The sequence below is a fragment of the Chenopodium album genome, chromosome 16 (genome assembly GCF_948465745.1).
Source record: "Chenopodium album chromosome 16, dcCheAlbu1.1, whole genome shotgun sequence".
Classification (NCBI taxonomy): Eukaryota; Viridiplantae; Streptophyta; class Magnoliopsida; order Caryophyllales; family Amaranthaceae; genus Chenopodium; species Chenopodium album.
In genome coordinates, this window is record NC_137849.1 from 45938924 (window position 1) to 45960616 (window position 21693).

The 21693-nt window shown below is 34.5% G+C and overlaps 2 protein-coding genes across 4 annotated transcripts; both read right to left on the reverse strand.

The window, feature by feature from the left end:
* Positions 1–1970: 1970 nt before the first annotated feature.
* LOC145585590 (protein transport protein Sec61 subunit beta-like) lies at positions 1971–4076 on the reverse strand. Its single transcript, XM_081642292.1, has 2 exons — positions 3931–4076; positions 1971–2391 (listed from the first exon to the last, which is right to left on the reverse strand). The coding sequence occupies exon 2, from the start codon at positions 2387–2389 to the stop codon at positions 2144–2146; it is 246 nt and encodes an 81-aa protein (XP_081498418.1). The 5' UTR covers positions 2390–2391; positions 3931–4076; the 3' UTR covers positions 1971–2143.
* Positions 4077–5979: 1903 nt separating this feature from the next.
* LOC145586710 (F-box protein At5g51380-like) lies at positions 5980–11022 on the reverse strand. Of its 3 annotated transcripts, none has more exons than XR_014101009.1 (3): positions 9740–11022; positions 7788–8330; positions 5980–7679 (listed from the first exon to the last, which is right to left on the reverse strand). XR_014101009.1 is itself a non-coding variant. In XM_081643613.1 (3 exons), the coding sequence occupies exons 1-3, from the start codon at positions 10915–10917 to the stop codon at positions 7650–7652; spliced, it is 1470 nt and encodes a 489-aa protein (XP_081499739.1). In that variant the 5' UTR covers positions 10918–11022; the 3' UTR covers positions 5982–7649. The 3 variants fall into 3 exon arrangements, 1 of the variants encoding a protein (XP_081499739.1); XR_014101008.1 differs by having other exon boundaries at positions 5982–7679; positions 7984–8330; XM_081643613.1 differs by having other exon boundaries at positions 5982–7679; positions 8069–8330.
* Positions 11023–21693: the final 10671 nt, after the last annotated feature.

Genomic DNA, 21693 nt, shown 5'->3' on the forward strand with positions numbered 1-21693 from the left:
ATCTTGAAGGAGAGTAAAAGACAGTAGAAGGACGACAAGAATCGCAAGGAATTGTAGGTGAATCGGCATTAAAGGAGGAAGGAGAAGGGGGGAGTTCCGCCATTAAAGAAGCCATACTCCAACCTTTGTTGCTTAAACTTGAAGATTTGTTCATCATTTTGAGAGCTGAAATATCATCTCCATCAACTTGAGATTGATGGGTATTTCTGGGTTGATGATTGATCTTATTCTTGGATGCAGAAATCAGTTCCTCTGTTTTAGGTTTCAACTTCATCTTCTTGTTTTCCATGGATTTCTGAGAATTTCAGAGTTTTTTTCTTGAAACAGAGTTTTTTGGTGTGATTTTTTATTGTGGTTGATTCAAGTGATGTGTAACAGAATTCTTCGCGGGAATTTATACACTTTTTTGAGAAGAGAAAAGGAGGTGTTTTTTTTTTGTTTTGTTTTTTTTTTTTTTTTTTTTTTGAAGAAAGGAGGTTCTAACACTTTTAGTCTTAAAATGTAATTTTAAAAAATGTATTCTTAAGTAAATTTTGGTACGAAGTTTTAGAAAAACAATAGTAAAACTGTTTTTTTTTTTTTTTTTTTCTTTTGAAAAATATACAAGAAATTATAATTCATTTAGCAAAGAAGAATTAATGGTTTACTGTCATTTTCTTTTACATTTATATATGATTCAGTTAGAGAAAATACAAGTTTACACCTTGATAAATAAATTTATCAAATGACAAAATTATAAATAAAAAATCAACAAGTTTTGATGTCAAGTATTACCAAAATCTTATGATTGAATTATAAGCTTGATTTCTTTTGGTAATCAAGGAGTCATAAAGGGCAATAATTCAAACCAATTTTTATCTCTAATTTTTTGAAGAAATGACAAATGTAATAATTGTTTAAATTAGTATCTTTGATGTTTTATCTAAGCTTTGAATTGTGGTATATTTAGGCCTTGTTCTATTTCACCTTATTTTCACTTATTTCAGAAAAAATAACTTTAGATAAATTCATATTTAAATAAAGGTTAATAAGTTCAAATAAGATAAGTTTAGGAAAAATAAGTTGTGATAAGGGTTGCCAAGTTCATTTTATAACTAAAATATGTTCTATAGGGCTAATAAGTTCAAATAAGTAAAAAAAAACAAATATTCCCGCTAACGGCAATTAGGTCACAATCACAAACAAAACACAATGCATTAGGCCCTGTTCTGTTAACCTTATTTCCACTTATTTCAGAGCTAATAAATTCAGATAAGATAAGTTCAAGAAAAATAAGTTCAAATAAGTTGTGATAAATAAGTTCTAATAAGGGTTAATAAGTTCATATAAGTAAAAATCAGGTGAATAGAACGCATCTCATGGGTAATCTAAAATTTGGTCTTGTTTTTATTTTTATTTTTTTTGGAATGATGGTGCAATGGTGCTAATGCTCTTAGTTTTAGATTGTATGGACTAACGTGAAAGCCTAGTGTCCCCTGCATTATGGATCGGTACCACCATGTTGAGCCGTGTTTATATGTATTTGAACTAGATATGTGACAAGCTAATCTGCACACGATGAGCGTTTATATGCATTTAAACTAGATACATGACAATCTAACCAACACCATATGGCCTTTACCAGTGGGAAAGTAGTATCAAAAAGCTCACGCAAAATTACATAATTACATGCAAGACTAATTTTCAAATAACAGAATAAGTACATTGTTGAGTGATTAATAAATACTTAAAAGATAATATTGAACAATCTAAAATCAAACGTCGTTTCAAACACCAATAGATTGATATTACTATCATTAAACAGTCATAAGATGGACGGATATCAGGCTGCTGATACGGATATTGTGAATTCTGCAAACATGTATCAAATGAAGTTCAATCCGAGCGATTCGTTATAGAAATTTCTGAAAGACGCAACTATAAATTTGAAAGGTTGGGATTTAAACAGACAAGGCAAAAAGATTAACAGGTTTCAAATGCCGAGATATTAAACACTAATCTCTGTTTCGTAATAGTAGAACATCATTGCTCATAAATTTTAGCACCATAGTACTAATATGGTTGTCGAAGCTGATTACAAAACAAAAAAACTGCAAAGGTGCCTAAGTACGAGCGAACCAACACTTTTCTAGTAAGGCTTGCTTCACTCTTTCCTCACCAACCAGAGCTTGCCCACAACATGAAGCATAGCAACGAAGGCAATGAAACCAATGCTCATCATAAGTACAACATTTGGGGAGATTTTCAAACCCGGAGCATCATCAGTGTAAAATTGCAGCATAGTTCCCGAAGCCCCTCCTGCAGCATTTCCACCACTAGTAGTCCTCCTTCGGCGAAGGCTAGCAGTGGCAGCTGCACTTCCTCTTGGGGGAGCTGTTCCAGTTGCCATATCTGCAAAGAACATATCGCACATTAGAACTCAGTTGCATAATATTTAGACATACAGCAAGGGAGAATTACACTTGATTAACATTTAACAGTAACAGGAATACAGGATGAACAGACCATACAATCATGAATCTGTGATGCACACAGTTGAAAAAGATTCTATTGGACACATTGTTAAGTCAATTCCTTTCTGAACAGGCTGAAAGATTAAAAGCAATTAGTGTTATATCGATGAGCATTGAGCAAGCTGATGAATTCAGCACTACAAATCTTTGAACAGATAAACACACTTGCATAATTCAAGCATAATGAATATTAGTGTGAAGTGGGTATCCCCTACTCCCCTAGTACCCCTTCCTAAGACCGTAAACCTCTGACAGCTATTGAAATAAAGAAAGAGAAAAAGGAAATTTTTGCAATGCCATTTACAGCCACCAATCTTATTGATGCATGGTCTTGTCTCAAAGGTAAAACAAGATTAAGGGAAAAACAATGCAACACCAACATGAAAATAAAAATAAAAAACAGATTCGTTGTCAACACAGACAAAAATACAATGCAACTTCACCAAGATCAATACAATTCGCAGGAAGAAAGAATCAACCGAAACAAAAGATATATGATACTTTATTTACGACGGAGGAAGTACAAGATTCATCCTAATCATATCCTACCTAATTCCCCGGATACATATACACTAGAAACTTCATACCAAGGCCTAATCACACCACCAAATACAAAACCCACCCATTCAATGAAAATAACCCAAATATACAACTCATATACAAGCTTCAAAGCCTCCAGATCCTACGAAAAAGCGATAAGTGTTGGCATCACCGCAGCATTACTGCAGTGATTTAAGTATAATCCAATTCAAGCTTCAAATTCCCTAACTCAACGATAAAACAGCAAGTTTTGGCAATAACCACGGCTTAAGTATAATCTCTTTCATTATGGATCGAAAATCCCAACAAAAGTAATAACAATCAATTCCACCTTGTAATTACCCTATCTTATCTTCTCCTAAATAACCCATCAACAAGTAATACCCATCTCATCAAGAATTACCAATCCCATCTTCTAATCAACCCATCAATAATTCACCTCAATTTTACCCCCCAATTGTCCAAAACTAAATACCCTAATAAACACAATTCAATATTTTACACAATTTAAGATCGAGGGTGCATCAAATCCAAGCAATTAACAGCTAAAACCCTAAATCAAACAACAATAAAATACCTAATTTTGATGGGTCCACCACTCAACATCTATGATTCAACAAGAAATTCACGAACTTTGAAAAACAAATCAAGGTTTAGTGCCAGAGATAGATCAAATTCAACAATAATCACAGAATTAACAGTGCATGTCACATAGATCTAAATCGTAAATCCCAAAATACTAAATTTGAAGAACAATGAATTGGGTTTTCAGATAACAAGTTTCTAGATCAAATACAAGAAAATTCTCAATCAGATCTGATTCATGCAATTGATTTTAAATACAAAAAACAATTGAAAAAGAGAGAGAAAAACCAACCTGATTCTGATTTTTTTGTGTGAAGAAATTTAGAACAAGGGCGGAGAAATTTTAGATGCAAAGAGAGAAAAGCTTCGACTTTTTTTTCACAAAATTATGAAAATTCTGGGTTTATTTTGTTATTTATATAAGGAAGTTGTAAAGGAGTATTGGAGTAACCGAGTTCTAATTGACTTTGGAAAGCTTCCACATAGACACAACCAATAGTTTAGTGCCACATAGCAAGGCTGCAAGGTAGAGTCATTATGTACAAAATTCATTTGGGAAGGAGTAATATTCTCCTATGAATGCATGATTATCAAACGGTTGTACATAGAGTGTTTTTTTCCATGTTTTTTTCCAAAACATAAAAAAAATAAAAATAAAAATAAAAAATAAGAGTGGTTTTTATTTGAATACTCTCTTTGTATTTTTTTTTGAGTGAAATGTTTCTTCTATGAACGTATGTCGATGTAAAATTTTAACTAATAATAATTTAATTACCAATAAGTAAAAAATTATAAAAATTAAATATTAATAATTTATTCAATGAGACGATTTCAACAAATACCTACAAGATTATATTTTTGCTTATACTACATATTAGTCACTAAATTGAATATTAATAATCTATTTATTGAAACAATTCCAATAAATACATACAAAAAAAATTACGGAATACTTTTATTATGAAATACATACAAAAAATATTATGAAATACTCCCTCTGTTTTTTTTTTTATTTGCATCAGTTTGACCAGTACATTTGCCGAGATACAACTTTGACCATTATTATTTTTAATTATTAATTAGTAAAATTTATAACAAAATTATATTTTAAAACTAGACATTATGACGAATCTAATGATATATTATATAATAACATTTATTTATTTTATAGAGGTAAAAAAAATTAAGTCAACCATGGTATGTGAATAGTGCAAAAATCAAAGTGATGCATTTTAAAAAAAGGAGGGAGTATTATTATTTATATTTTAATCACTAATAATAGTCAAAGTGGGTAATGTGAATAGTGCAAAAGGTCAAAATGTTTCAATTTAAAATGTACGAAGAAATAAAATCTATACGAATTACTAGTGTCATTTTTTTTTTTTTTTTTGAAACCGATTTTGATTATTTTAAAACAATTGATATGAACATTATTCAGTTTTATTTTGAGCATATGTGTTTTTTTTTTTCTATTGATTATATTTTGCATGTATAAAATCATTATTGAAATTACATCAAGCTCGAATTTAAATGCTTTGTTGCTATCCCGGCCCTAATTGAAATCAACCCGACTCATAAATCGAACCATTATTAAAAACTCAAGAACTATTTCCTTATAAGGACAATTCATAACATTATTGTATCAGATTTATGCAATTTAAAACATAAATGTAGTATTTATATACTTTGTTTTAGAAAAAGATTTAAACCTAATTAGATAATGATTCAATGCAAGAATTTACAAGGGCTCGTAAATCATTCATACTTTGTACTTATTATCTTGGCCTTCGAGTCTCAAGAGACCATTTTTGAATAGAAGGGAGTCACTCGGGTATTAAAAATGCTACTCCGTATTGTAGATTATTTCTATCGAATACTTCATATGGGTTTAAAGTCTTCCTTGGTACTTTATGCATCATTTCTAACAAGTTCATCATTATTATAGAGAATAATTTTGAATAATTTCTAACCAGAACATGATACGTGTCATTACTAGTGTGTTTTTTAATATATTGTTATATTTAGTATATTGTTATTGATTGATGGCTCAACATGAAAAAAAGAAAGATATTAAGAACAAGACAACCATGTTTAGAGCTGAGATATTACTTAATTACGTATATCTATTCAGTTCACCGGTTCAAATCTTAATTTGGTCCAATCCGATTTCATAATTTGACTAAAGGTTTACCTTATTTAAACATAGACTCGGTAAATCATTTGATGAGAGAGCGAGAGAAGAGAGATGAAAAGGTGTGATTGAGCGTAGGTTGCACTCTCTTTAACTTATTAGATACAGTATAGATACAACAAAATTAAGTTAAATTCAGCAACAACGTATAATTTGGTTTGCTTGACTAAGCTTTGCTTCACATCAACTATGCTGTTACATGATCACGTTTAAATGTCTTTTATTCATGCTGCCAAGCAGCAACTCGTTTTCAATTATGAGACATGAACTAATTGCAAGAGCTTCAACTGAAGATATCTGGTAAAACCTATTCCTCCATATAAAAACGGCGACTTTTCATGCAGTGCACGTAGCCTGAACTATGAGATTATCCCATGGACCGTCGCTGTTTACATTAGGATAAAGTACTTCATGCCTGTGGAACAGTTGTGCCAGCAGAAAGAAGAGCAGAACAAAATCTGTTACAAGAAGTGCTGAACCATCAGAAACCATCTCCATGGACCACCCAAAACTTAACAATATATGGACTAAAAGCTTTCTTTCAACCTTACTCGTGCTTTTCTACAAGAGTCCACAAACTGCAAATCTACTAGAACTGGTCCATCATTCTGTGCACTACTATGTTTCTTCCTCTAAATAGTTGATAAAGTTAACAATGCAGTCATAAAAGTCCAACAGTGTGAGAAATGCAAGGTTACTTATAACAGAACACAATGCCAATCCTAATGGTTAAACTTCATCTTTTTTCCTACAAAGTTTCATACTGATGAACGGAAATTTCAGTTTGAAGTTTTGAACTATGATACAGCTGAATTCCCATCTCATGAACAAACAGCCACATAGAATGAATCAAGTCGGAATTTCTACAAATGCAAAGCGATGAAAGTTCCAAATTTGCTTTCAAACAAGTACTACTGCAACAATCAAGTCAGTAATAAAGATAGTAGAACACACATTGCTCGATAATCAAATAGTAGCAGACACACATCAAGCTATCAGCCCCAATAAGCAATTCTCCACAAGTTTAAAAATACCTTCTCAATCTGCAACAAACAGAATATTGCAAAGTAAGTTTGAAAGAAGAAAACATTCAACTGTAGAAGTGTACACTTACCTGACAGGCATATCTGATTCATCAGCCCAAGAAATGTCAGTTATCCTTGAATAGAAGTTACAAAACACACATCTGTCTGAATATAATAGCATGCTTCTGAGGAAGCTTGTATGAAAATAGATGAGTACATATACATTCGGACATCTTGATATGAGACAGGAGACAACCGTTTCAGGGAGGACTCCTCTACGCATTGATAAAATATCACACAAGTAAAGGCTCCAAAATACCTGCAATCCTAGCTACAACTATCTTCCACACTCTGTCTGTGTCCTAAGCACCTCAATTGTAGATTCATAAACACATGGTTGACATGCATCCGGACAAATTGAAGAACCTCTTGGTTTTGGTTCAAAAGAAGCACAATAACAGAAAATTACCTCAGCGAGGGGAAGAAGTGGGTTCAGTGGTAACTGAGCCAATTTTTAAGCAATTATGTCAAGTATGCAACTTTGCAAATTCTCAGAGTTGTGATATAATAATGTGGGGATGAGTTTTCGGGTGAGCACCTCCCGTCAATTGGTTCAACTACTCAATGTAAACATGAAGTATACAAGTTTTCTACATTTCTAAGTAAAATACAAGAACAGAATTGTTCTTACTAAAACTTCTAATAAATTGGAACCCCACATACATTTGGGGTCATGAAGAACAGTATATTGACAGATGTTGCCAATGGCTCCCTGGGCAGCTTCCAGAAAGCCAATTACTTTCTCTTGTCCACCATGTTAACCATCTGAAATAACAAAAAAAAACTAGTTAGCAAATATTCATTATGAGATTAACACTATGTTTGGATAGAAAGAATTGGAAAAAAAGAGAGGGAAGGGAAAGTGAGGGTTACATTTTCCTGAGTCACATAAGACAAGGGGAAGGGAAGAATTTCTTTCCCTTTTCAGAAATTAAATCCTTCCATTGCTGGATAGCATTGGAAGGAAAATGGAAGATCGTTCTTTCCCTCCCCTAAGCTCTCCCTCTCTTTCCTTCCACAATGCTACCAAACAAAGTGAAAACGTGCATATTCAGCACCAAGGGTGAACCTTTATGATGGCTGTCTGAGACAGCCACAGATACAACAATTGAAGTTCAGACTTGCACCACCATGTTATAAGTTCAGCCTCATACCCTTTTGAAAAATCTACCACCCTTCTTTCCCACTCCAGTGCCAGCAAGACTTGAAGCTAGTAGAGATCTGGAATCTGGCCTCCACTTCAATTCTTTCAGGACAGAAAACAAAGTTGCCAGCTCAGCAGTGATTTCGGAATCTTTTATACTATTACATGACACCACTTTCAGTGTCTGGAGCTCTGTCCATTTATGAACCACTGAATCCAAGCCTTCCGTTGTCAGCAAAGAACATCCTTCTAAAGATAGAGACTTCACCCTCCTGCAAACAATGATACCAACCATCATATAGATGTTGTGATTCAGACAGTCTCACCTAAAGTAGTAAATGCCACTAACAACAGCAACATCAATATAACGCTAGCACCTTTAAATAGGCACCCACTTCAAGTAAGATGAAGAATAGTTGGGTGACTGTAACACTTCTGTTTCCCAAACAATACCCACAAAACAGTGAAAAAGGAAAACCCAATCATAATAAAGAATGGACAAAACATGATCAAGCAGAATCAGCTTTTATATTCTGACTTATGAGAGACAAATCAAAACCTGAGCACACTGATCACAAGAAACCACACTTCAATGGAAAACAAGGATAAACTGTTGCTAGAAAGCAACAAATTTAGCCCTGATTACACACATAAAGTACTTGATCTAGACCCCTGATTACACTCTCTCTCACGGCAAGTGATGAATTAATGGTCTTCCATTAAATTTCAATCTCCATCGTTGAACTCAAATATTAGTGAATAGCACCCATAAGAGACTTTTCCTACAACTGTAAATCCCAACCTAAGTAAGAGTCAACCTAATCTTTCCGACATTCCCCAGGTAATTACAAGAGTTCAGTTACTGTTGAAAGAATCTTTCCTAATTGATTCTACAAACATCAAAAAATCGTCAATATCTGCAACAACCAATGATGAATGTCCAACAGATCCTGGGGATTGCATATCACCCTTCAAGAAACATAAAGATAGCTCTCTCCACTCTCCACACCTTGCTTTGTCTGAAGTATGTGAACATGCCCAAAGATCATTTCTTTACCAAAAAAAAAAATGGCAACGAAGCTTCAATAATTCAATACAAGCATGTTCAGCCAAAAGAGCTTAACGGTATATAACAACAAATTCAGATGCCACAGGATCATTAGCAGCTTATACGCTTTGCAGGTCAAGAACATGACATTCCCACTGAGGCATACCTTCCACATACCCCCCCCCCCCCCCCCAAATGCTTAGGGTGACAGACTAAAAGCAACAGACAGTATAACCTAAAGCAAACTGATTTAAATATTGCCATGAATTGGTAGCTACCGCAATTTACTTCTGAAATGCCACTGCCATGGTCATTGCTCAGCTGATGTAATTCCATCAATGTTCAAGTGTAGTGAGTGACAAGGTGTATTGTGTACTGTGACAACACCAATATTCATATTTCCTATTTATGAACAAGTAAACAGTAGTTTCCCAATCTCTACATTATTGATATGCTGATATTGTCTCTAGAACTTCAGGCAGGTCAACCATTTACATCTACAACTATAAGAACTAGCATACCAGTCCGAGAATAAAGCTATACAGGAGGGGTAATGACGTCTTATCCTGCCATAAAGAGACATTAAACAGTACACGGAACAAACAAACATAAAGCAGTAAACCAATTTCATACCTACAATTAACAGCATAACGAAATATATCATCCTCTAACCCCCAACAATCCTGCAACGAAATCTCTCTGATGGATTCACACACCAAGAACAGAGCTTTTGTACTCTCTTTATCCCGAACTTGGCATCGCTCCAAGTGCAGCTCCTCAAGTGTCGGACATGAGCCCAAATGCTCATCAGGACCAGCGCAGCTATCTATACTCTGGCAAGATTGGAGCTTCAATGTCTTCAAATTGCTACAAAACGAAAGCGCCGACAGCCACCCACCATCCATCTTATGACCACAAAGGGTCAACTCTTCCAGCATTTGACAACATTGCCCAATGGCCTTAATCCCATCATAGCTACCCTCACACCCACTAAGCTCAAGCTTCACTAACCTCCTACAACCCTGAGCTACCATTGTCAACCCGATATCGGTTACTACAGAATCATACAAACCATCGACACAACCCACCAATTTGAGTATCTGCAAGTTCTTAAACCCAGAAATCGCTGTCAACGACATATCCTCACAACAATGTATCTCCAACTCCTGCAAAATCAAACATTTCTCAGCCAGATAACCTAACCCCTTCTCACTAGCATTAACCAACGCTAATTTGCTCAAATTAGGACACCCATCAGCAAGCACTTTGAGCCCTCTATCAATCAACCTAGACCCCAAAACCCCTTCACTTCCAACCAAACTATCACTTACAATCTCCGAATCGAGATGAATCGAAACCAATCTATGAGACATCAAAATCCCAGAGCTCCAACAACTCCTAAAACAAGCTGGAGCAAGATTAATCTCACTCAAATTAGGAAACCGACAAGTTAATCTCCCAGATTCAAGAAAATCCCAATCAAACAGTGTAATTGAACGAATTAACTGCCCTTGAATGACATACCACCTCTTACAAACCAATGAATTCGAAAAATGCTGCGAAATCGGCACCTTAGAAAGAATAAAACTAAGCGATTCATCAGATAAGAGAGAGAAAGGATCACCACCTAAAATCAAATTCTTGGAATTTGAATTGGAATTACTGTGAGCTTGTTGAAGCTGCTGCATTCTGAAGATTGCATGCTTCAATTGCTGATCCTTAAACCAGAGCTCCGGTAAGCTTGGTCTTCTCTTCCTCGGAGTTTCGCTAGGGTTAGGGTTTTTGGGATTATTATCTTCAATTGCTGCCATTTTCAATCAATTTGGGGATTTTTCTGGGGTTGTAATTGAAATGGAATTTGAGGGTAATGAAAAAACAAAAAGAAATTAGGGTTTGTTGAATTCAAGTTTGTACAATCTTTGAAGTTTCTCTCTCTCCTGTTAGCGTCGCTATTTCCAACGGATCATTTTTTTGATTAGATTTGTGGGGTGTATAAAATTTTTATTACCTGATTATTTGTATTTTCAATTTACTTTTTGTTTTTTTCTTCAGGAGGATTTATCTAGTGTAGTCGTGTATTCGTGTAGACGATCATACCATGTTGTACTCGAATCAGTTTTTTTTTTTTTTTTTTCATTTTTATAAAGATATGCTTCCTCCGTACTCATTTAATTAATTGTCGTGCTTTTCGAACACAGAGTTGCGTAATATAACATAAATTATGATTTTTATTAAATTCGTTTTCATTATTGTTAATTGTCAATTGTAGATGTCGTATGACTTTATTTAATGAAATTTAGGCCTATTTTTTTGAGTTTCTGGGCAGAGCAGAGCAGATCTTATTATTATTATTATTATTATTATTATTATTATTATTATTATTATCTCAAAAACAAAAGCCATACAACCTACAATAAATTAGTGGGAAGCCGAGATACAATCTGGGCCCCCACTCCTCTAGCTATTGCAAATCCTACCCTAGTGAAGATATGAGCTGCAGCACGAGCCCCAATGTCTTGCGTCGTCGAGAACCTTTGAATCCGCTTCAGTAACGCAACAGCCTCTTTCTCTAATTCCCCAAGAGAAGAAAAGGAGAAGGGAATGAAACCATATCCAATCGCCTGACATCGAGCTTCATACTTAACCCGCTTCCGATGAGCTGCATCAGCCACAACCCGCCCAGGAATGAAGTCAGATAGCCCTGACTGAGTCAAAGGAGAAGACCCTGTCAAATCAACACAGACATCGCGACCACGATCCCATGAATAAAGTAACACATCCGCGGGTCTGAGGGCCTCGTCGTTCCCTCCGGCCAACCCAATGTCAACCTCTTTTCTCGCTGAAATCCCAGAACGAAAGCAAACATCAACAAGGGTATCCCGAACAACATTATGCCGATGTTTAATACCCACAATACCAGCACAAGACACTGCGTGATCACCGAAAATATCTCCAGCAAAAACCCTCGAACAAGCAGAGCACAACGTCGAGATAGAGAACAATGGTACACCCAACCGATAGGACAACACACAGCGATAAGTCTTGGCGTTCATCGTCTGACCCAACCCTGAAATAGGAACCGCTCGAAGCCAATCAGAGGCGTGATCACCTTGCTGTGATTTCCATAATGCTGATTGTCGAGGAGTTAAAGAATAAGCAGATTCTGCAGAAGCGGTAACCTTTGTGAAATATATATCTGCCAATTTCTTCATGAGTTTAGGGGCAGCGACCTCACTAGGATTACTCAAAATGTCAGACTCCACTGTTCCATTAAACAGACTCAACGCATCCTCAAAGGCTCGTCCAAGACCAACAATGCCAGCATGCCGAAGAAGTTGTGTCTGCAACCCAGCAGACTGTAACCGAGAAGCAAGAAAAGCATAGTGACGAACATCACCTGCAGAATAAACACCAAGCCCTCCAAACGCAAATGGTAAGGTGGCAAGTCGCCACTGCCAATCACCAAACCCCGGCCCCGAAGCAGTAACAATACGCTCCATGGAAGATCGAAGAGCTGCATCAAAAGTGCGCTGAGCCACCTCAAAAGTACTAGGAGGACAAGTACGCAATGCAAAGTAGAGTTTTGAAACTCCAGTACATGCCCTAAGTAACAACAGCTCACACTGAGGATCATCGAGCATAGCGACCTTATCCATAAGGGCAATGGTCTTGGTCACCCTCTGCATCACAAGCTCACCACTAAAACCAGAATCGGAACTAGCGGGGCCTCCAAGCAACCTAACACCACGCAAAGGTCGAGCAATATTAGGTGGAAAGACACCCACCAGCCTGCTTCGAGGGTCTTCTGTAGGCCAGAAAACTTCAGTTTTTTCCACATTAAGACATAACCCAGAACGAGGTCCTTCCTCCATAATCAACTGCAGAACTTGCCCTACCACCAGAGTGTCACCAATAATCGTGCCGTCATCTAAATACCAAGCCTGAAGACATACATCAAAAGTCTCTCTGATTTTACACACCAGGGGTTGTAAAACCAAAGAAAAAAGCAAAGGACCAAGGGGATCACCCTGCTGCACCCCTTGAGATGACCATAAGGTTTGGTCCCCATAGTACAACCTGGCTGGATTAGAATAGCAGAATTCTACCCATCGCGAAATGCCCGGACAACGACGACGTACCTCACGAAACATGACCGAACGATCAACCAGATTGAAGGCATTTTGAAAATCCACCAACAACATAGATAAACCAACATCAGAACCACGGTCCTCAATCAACCGATTCACCGCATGAAGAATTGCCTCACCACCTGAAGAAACCCCAACACCAAATTGAAGGCCATCAAAGTAACTCCCTAAAGACTGACCAACCATAACAGCACCCACCTTCGAAACGAGACGCCGCCAAACCGTACCCACAGCAATAGGACGGATACCACCACCGGGCTTGACAAGTGGCGTAAGAGGAGCACTAGCAATGTACTCTCCTAATTCCATAGGACATCTCCCAGCTAGAAAGAGATTAACCACCCCAGTAATAGAGTCAACCAACTCATCTGATACTGCCACAGCCGCACCACTCAAGCAATCCATAAGATGTTGAGCACGCAAACAATCCCTACCACATGATGTGCCACGAGGGAAACTCCTAATCCGATCCAAAACAACAGCAGAAGTCGTAACGAGATGAAGGTGATCAATAGGTATATCAGGCAAGGATGGAGCTGGAGATGAAGGGTGCTTTGACTGTAAATCTGCAAGAGTGGCGTCATTATAAGGTGCAACGCCTGCTGAAGAAAGAACCCGAACCGCAGCAGTGTAATGGCCATCGCAAATCTTCCTACGACACTGCTTAATATTACGCTCTTCCAAATCAATGTCCTCATCATCAACCATCGACAAAGTAGGAGAATCCTCTGCCAAAATTTCCCTCACAAGCTGCAAATTACCACCCGCTACACTCCAAGAACAAATAGCACGGGAAATACTCTCTTCTTGATGCCGACGTCGTACCGAAGACCGAGACTCACGACTACTCCGCGGGCGAAAGATTTTAAGGATGCAAAGAGGTAACACCAACAAAGAGACCCAATTAGAAATGTCATTAGGCTTAGAGATCACCTTATCAAGAGCACCTTTCAGAACCCGAGAAAACCCCAAACGACACTTGGGAGGGATAGACTTAACAGAGCGAAACCCCTTAGAGAATAAACAATCAAGGAGGGCCACATCAAAACCACCGTTATGATCTTGCACCAATCCATCCATACGATCAACTCGAGCAGGAGAAGAAGAAGATTGCGGCCTGGTGAAATTATGAAGCACAAAACGAACAACACCATCTCCTTCATCAGGGGGTGACACATCCTCATCCCCACGATGACGACACTTAATACGTACCGTGTGCGTTTTATAGCAAACTCCACATAACCAAATCCCCATACGCCTAAAAGTAACTTCTGCCTCATTATAAACAGCCAAATTAGAAGTAAGAGAATGTCGGGTGATATCTCGTGCACCGATACAACAATGACGATCACTAAGATGTTTGATTAGAGAACGTCGAGTAAGGCCATTTCCACTCCCATCTTGACAACCACTAAGACCCACAAAGGGACAATGAAACTTCACAACGGCAGCCGACATAGCTAACTTGCACCACCCAAAACTGAAATACGCCCGAAAGAGCACCAGAAACTGCCGCAAAACAGCTCCAAAACAGCACCCAAGAGCTGCCAAAACTGGACCAAAAACTGCACCAGAAACTGCACCCAAAACTGCTCCAAAACAGCACCCAAAACTGCTCCAAAACAGCACCCAAAACTGCTCCAAAACAGCACCCAAAAACTGCTCCAAAACAGCCCCAAAACCGAAAATCGCTGGAAATATTGATCACCGAAACCCAAAATAGAAACCAACAAAGAACCTCCTCTAACTGACCAAAAACAACACCAATATTCGCGAGAAAAGCTGCCCTCAAAATGACCCAATAACAGCTTGAAATTGCACCCAAAACGCACCCAAAAACAGAGCAAAACCACGCTTGAAAACACAGCGGAAACGCACCCAAAACCGCAGCTTGAAAACTGACCAAAACAGCCCAAAAAATACCAAAAATAAACGCACCCTAAAGACGCTTGAAGCAGGCCGAAAACCCGAGGAAAACAGCGTGATAATTCGCCAGAGAATTGATCAAGAAACCACCCACAAAAGCCGCCTGAAATCCGCCCAAAAGCTGCCTGAAAACCACCCGAGAAACCACCTGAAATCCACCCAAAAGCCGCCTGAAATACCCCTGACTGAAAACCGCCCACCTGATCACACCTTACGCCAGAGATGATGCCAGAAAAAGGACTCGAAACTGCACCCAAACAGCCTGGAAAATCGCCCCTTTAACGCCTGAATTTCTGCCTGAAACCGCCTGAAAACAGAGCCACCACCGAGAATCTTCGCCGGACCTGCTAGGAAGAGGAAACCACCGCCACAAGATGCCTGAATTGCTGCCGGAAACCCGCTGGAAAATGAACGAGGAACCCCCCTAATCGCCCTAACCTAGAGAATTTATTATTATTATTATTATTATTATTATTATTATTATTATTATTATTATTATTATAGTATTAGTAGTAGTAATAATAATAATAATATTTAATGATAATAATAATAATGCGATAATATTATTATTATTATTATTGTTAAATATTATTTAACTATTAAATTTATTATTATTATTAAAAATTAATAATTTTTATTTTTATTATTATTATTAAAAATTAATAATTAGTATTATCTTTAAATATTAGTTATTATTTTTTAATATTAATTTTTTTTATAAAAAATCAATTATTATTATTATTATTATTATTAATAAGTATTATTATTACTATTATTATCATTATTATTATTACTATTATTATTATTATTAAATATTAATTATTATTAATATTATAATTATTAAATATTAATTATTTATTATTATTATTAAATATATATTATTATAATAATAATATTAATTATTATTATTACATATTAATTATTTATTATTATTATTGTAAAATATTAATTTTTAATAATATTATTATTATTAAATATTAATTATTTATTATTATTATTAAATATTAATTTTTAATAATATTATTATTATTAAATATTAATTATTTATTATTATTATTATTATTAAATATTAATTATTATTATTATTATAATAATTCAATATTAAGTATTATTTTTAAGCATGGCAGAGTAGAGCAGAGCAGATTTCTGTAGAGTAGAGCAGCTTTAAAGAACGGGGCCTTAGTGTCCTTTGGAACTTGTTTCAAAAAATAAATTGTGATTGAAATGGAGTTGGATGGAGAATATAAAAATTTGGAAAAAACAAGTGCGCGTATAAGATTAGGGGATCATTAGTAGAAGGAAAATAATTAAATATTGTTAAAAGTTTTCAAAAAAAAGAAAATAGAGCAATAATTTAACTACGGTCACAAAAAGAAATCACATGATTAATTAAATACAGAGAGATCAGAAGTATTTCTCAATAAATTTTACATTGTCACTTTTAACACTATATTTTTATACAATTAAAGTTTTACGAGTAGTGATTTTAATTTGATGATTCGATAATTTTTTCTTCCTTCAAAAAAAAAACAAAGGGTGTATGTTAAATTTTATTACGGAGTGCGGGTTATCGCTTGAGAGTAGATGGGAGGAGGTAAGAAGATCCCCATACTTCCAAGCATTTTGTAGTTAGTGGGATTCGAACTTGTAATCTCAAAATCACTAGATGAATTCCCCACCAAGCTTTGCTTACATAAACAAGCACAAAAAAAAAATAGAAATACTTGGAGGGTCCGGGAAAGTAGAAACGTACGTATAATTGTTAAGACGGGGTAGTGTGATAGGGGAGTGCATGGATGGTAGTATAGGCTTGCGAAACAGGTGATTAGAGCAAGAGATAATAATTAGACTAATAATTGGAAAATGGGGTAGAGTTAAATTTGGATGTAGGTGAGGTGAGGGAAACAGGAAAGAGAAAGTAGTGCGGATACCACTATTTATGGTGTTGTTGTCACCTACCTACGTCTTTTTTTCAAATTTTGCACGCCCGTGTGTTTCCATTTTTTTATTTTAATCAATTTTATATCGTTATTAGTTGTTGTGGTGCTCACTTTATATTTCTACAAAGTAATTAACTCAACTAAAATTTTGTATCAGTCAAAGTGAATTAGAAACTACTACGACTTTATTATTTTGAGCTGTTCTACTCTACTCTATTTTGTTCTACTTTGCTCTGTTAAAATTTATTTTGTCCTACGGTGTTTGAGAACAAATAAAGTACTACTCATGTATTATTTGCAACTTTGACGCATTTATTATTCATGTAGTCTCATTTTAACTATATTTTATGATTTATATACTACCTCTATTTCATATTATTTGCAACAATTAGATATTTTCCTCTCTATTTTACTTTAAATCGTTACAAATAATATGAAATAGAGGTAGTAATAGAAATAAATTAGCATGTAGGTTTTTATTAGCTTATTTTTATTGTATAAATTTTACAAATATCAACTTTTATATTTTTTTTAATTATATAAAATCGAATATATATATGTCAAAGATGTCTATTGATGACCGTATAAATATTAACTGAGTCAGACTTTTATAAATGGAGGGAAAAAGTAATTTAGAAAGAGATTACGGTGCTACGAGCACCACAAAGTGGATGGTTCATATGGACTAGGCCAAAATACGGCTCAAAGGTCGACCCATCTTGATAAGATGACTCGAATTGATATTTTGAGGTGTGTGTGGTGTGGCCCAATAAGTATGAAAATCTCATGCTTTTTAATTAACGGTCCAATGGATATAGGCCAGGCCACCCGCTACCATGCTTAGGTTGAGTTTTTTTTGTGGATGAAGCTTTAGCTCAATTGATTAACTTTAATTTGCTGTGGCTGGAAAACGTCAAAAATTGAAGACTTAAATCACACGGATTACGATTATTCGATTGCAGTCTTGCAGAAGTATTAAATAGACAGATGCAAGATGGGTTACATAGCTATGATGCAACACTGAAAAAACTTTAGGAAAGATGAAATTTAGGAGAGTTGGAAAAGGTAAGAAAATCTCATCCTTTAAATTGTTACTAGTGGGAATTGAATTTTTAACCTCATGGTTAGAAGGTTCTCTCTTTTTCGCTAGATCGAACTTAGTTTGATACTTAGCTTGGTGATATTAGATACGGTATTATTAGTCATATATTAATATGTACATTGTATGTGATCTCGTCAATAGAAATCCAAATGAGTATCAAATTATCAACTACGAGTAGTTTTGTTAGTCAAAGGTATTCAAAGTTTGAGATTGAATGCCGTCTGCATTATTAGCTATTTGGCTTATTGTCTTACAACTCTCTTTACCAAAAAAAACTATACATAATCTATACTTAGTATTTAAAAACTATAACCAAGAAAATAAGAAAACACATGTCCCCATCCATCCTATTACACTTCTCTAACCATAGTGCCACATGTCATCTTACACTATTAATTTTTTATTACACCATTTTTCTTTAATTCTTTCATTAAACTTATAATTCATCTTTCATACACACTTCATCTCTCCCCTTTAATTCAACCTTTTTCTATTCTCTCTTTAATTTTAACCCTTCCACCTTCTATTTAAGCCTCTTTTTCGATTAAAGTTCCAAAATATTAATTTCTTTAATCATGTTTCCGATTACATATTATACCCTATAATGACTTACTGAAATTTCCTCACTTATCTATCAATACAATTTTATATGAATAACCCGTGCATCGCACGGGACAGAAGGCTAGTTATCTATAATTAAGTAAACATCTCTTTTATTTGTGTTAAACAGATGTAAAAATTAAACTAATCAATCTACTATTATTAATTAAGCCCATAATTAATGGTTACATTACCCAAACGTGAAGTATGTATTTTGGACTTGAGATTTGATGTTATAGAATATGAATAAAATATAATCTAAAAAATAAAATAAAATAAAATAAAAAATTAAAAAAATCTAAAAGTAATAATAATGTTCCGGGTGAGCTCCGGTACTGTGAGTCTTGGGATCCATAAAGGCTTACCGTCCAATTAGGCACCTGCACAGTCGGCACAAATTAGCTAATCCGGGGGATTATTCAGGGATAACCGCTCCGATGCTAAAATCAGCAATTTGATGAAAAGAATAAGAAAGAAGATAAGAGAATGGTTAAGAGAAAGAGAGAAAAACATTGTAGCTTAATAGTGAATTATGCTTGGGTATATATAGGAAGATAACCAAGTTGGTGCTACCTATTGACATAAGTGATAAGTTGACTTTATAGGTAGCAAGTGCCTACGTAGTCAAAAGCAGCTCTCTGCGTAATAGTGATCAAAGCCGTTATGGAGAATAAGCCGAAATGATTAATAATGGACAATTAATCAACTAAACACATTTTACTGGATAAATCCTGTCGGTGTCGGTAATATCCCGTTCAAATAAGACCTTGTGATCCAATAATTAATCAAGTGAACATTTAGGTTTAACTTGTAAGAACTGAGAAGATATAGAATCAACAATGGGAATGAGTCTCTTTGTCAAAAATAAAAAATAAAAAAAAAGAAAAGAAAAAGGAATGACTGAATGAATCTAACCAATGCCTGGTATTCATTTGAAGGTGTATATGCCAATTAACTTAATCTGTGAAAATTAACATAATATGTAAAACTCTGGGTATCCAGTAATACTCCGTACATTACATCCAAAATTTAATACTCCTTTCGTCACACAATACAAAGTATCTACGTAGTATTCATTTTTGGGTAAATTAAAAAACAAAGCCTAATTCTAATTAAAAATAGTACTCCCTCCGTTTTTAAATACTTGCTCCATTTTTCTTTTTCGACCGTTTTTAAATACTTGCTCCATTTCTTTATTTAAAAAACTTTTACAATCAATAGTTATATACCAAAAGACACACCAGCCACGACACATGACACATGTCATCTCCTGGTGTGTCCTTAGTATTATTTTTTTTAAAAAAAAAATTATTTAAAGGAGATATTTTGCATATATCTAAATAATAAATATAAATCTTATTGTAATCAAAAAAATTATATGAAAAAAATACAATATATTTAAATAATCACCAAATAAATCTTACCATGATTGTCCTAACATATATATTACGGTTGATATGCAATCTTCCCTTATAAAAAAATCCTAGCTACTCATATTATTACGGTTGATATGCAATCTTTCCTTAAAAAAAAAAATCCTAACTACTCATATTATTATGGTTGATATGCAATCTTCTGTTTAAAAAAACAAATCTAGCTAATCATATTATTACTATTGATATGCAATCTTCCCTTAAAAAAAAAATCTTAGCTAATCATATTATTTTAATATATATTACCATCTTTGATATGCAATCTTCCCTCAAAAAAAAAAAAAAAAAAAAAAAAAAAAAAAAACTTAGCTAATCATATTATTACGGCTGATATGCAAACTTCCCTTAAAAAATCTTAGCTAATCATATTATTTTGATACATATTACCATAGCTTTAAAGTAAGTTTAACAAAAAAAAATAAAAAAATAAAAATAAAAATAAATAATAATAATAATAATAATAATAATAATAATAATAATAAAGAAAGAAAGTCATTTATGATACAAGTTTGGTTATATACTTACAGTATAATGTTTACATTTGATTTTAATAAAGATACTGACTATATCTTTACTATAATATATATTACGGTTGATATTCATTCCTTATATGATTAAATCATGCAATATTCTTTTTACCTTTTATTTTTATCCCAATTTTTCCAAAAATATCTTATCTAACCATTATAAAAAAGCATTAATCTAAATTTTTGAATCACAACCACTAAATAACTTTAAATGTTATTTTTTTCTAATGGCACAAAATTTAAAGCTTTATACAAAATATCAATCCGTCGACTGAAAATATTACTATACAAGCTAGGATTATCTGCTTATGGACTATTCCATGTTTTAATAATGCAAACGATGTACATTCTCTAGAGATGGTTCTACTAGACGAACGGGTATGTAATCTAATGTTTGTCATCATTTTTTATATATGTGTTTAAGTTGTGCTAGCATTTTATGGAGTTTCAATATTTATGTTTTTTTTTTAATTTATTATTTTTTTATATATAAATTAGGGAGGAAAGATCCAAGCTTTCGTAAAGAAGTCCTTGCTTGTGATATTTCAAACTAAACTAGCGGAGGGACAAGTTTATAACATTTCAAATTTTGAAGTTGGATTTAATAATGGATCGTATAAACTCACGGGACATGCATACAAAATTCTTTTTAAAACACTTAACTACAGTTAATCAAGTGGAAGGAACAAGCATTCCCATTCATGGTTTTGATTTGAAACCTTACGATTCAATAGTTTCAAACGAGCTGGACACCAACATTTTAGTTGGTATGATGAATTAAGTTTTTAACATATGTTTGTCTTAAATTAAGTTTTTAATATATGATGAATTAAGTCAGTGGCTTGGTATTCTCCCTCAGATTACTCAGATTCATGATTTATTTCGCTTTCTTAAAGTCACTTCATCTAGAT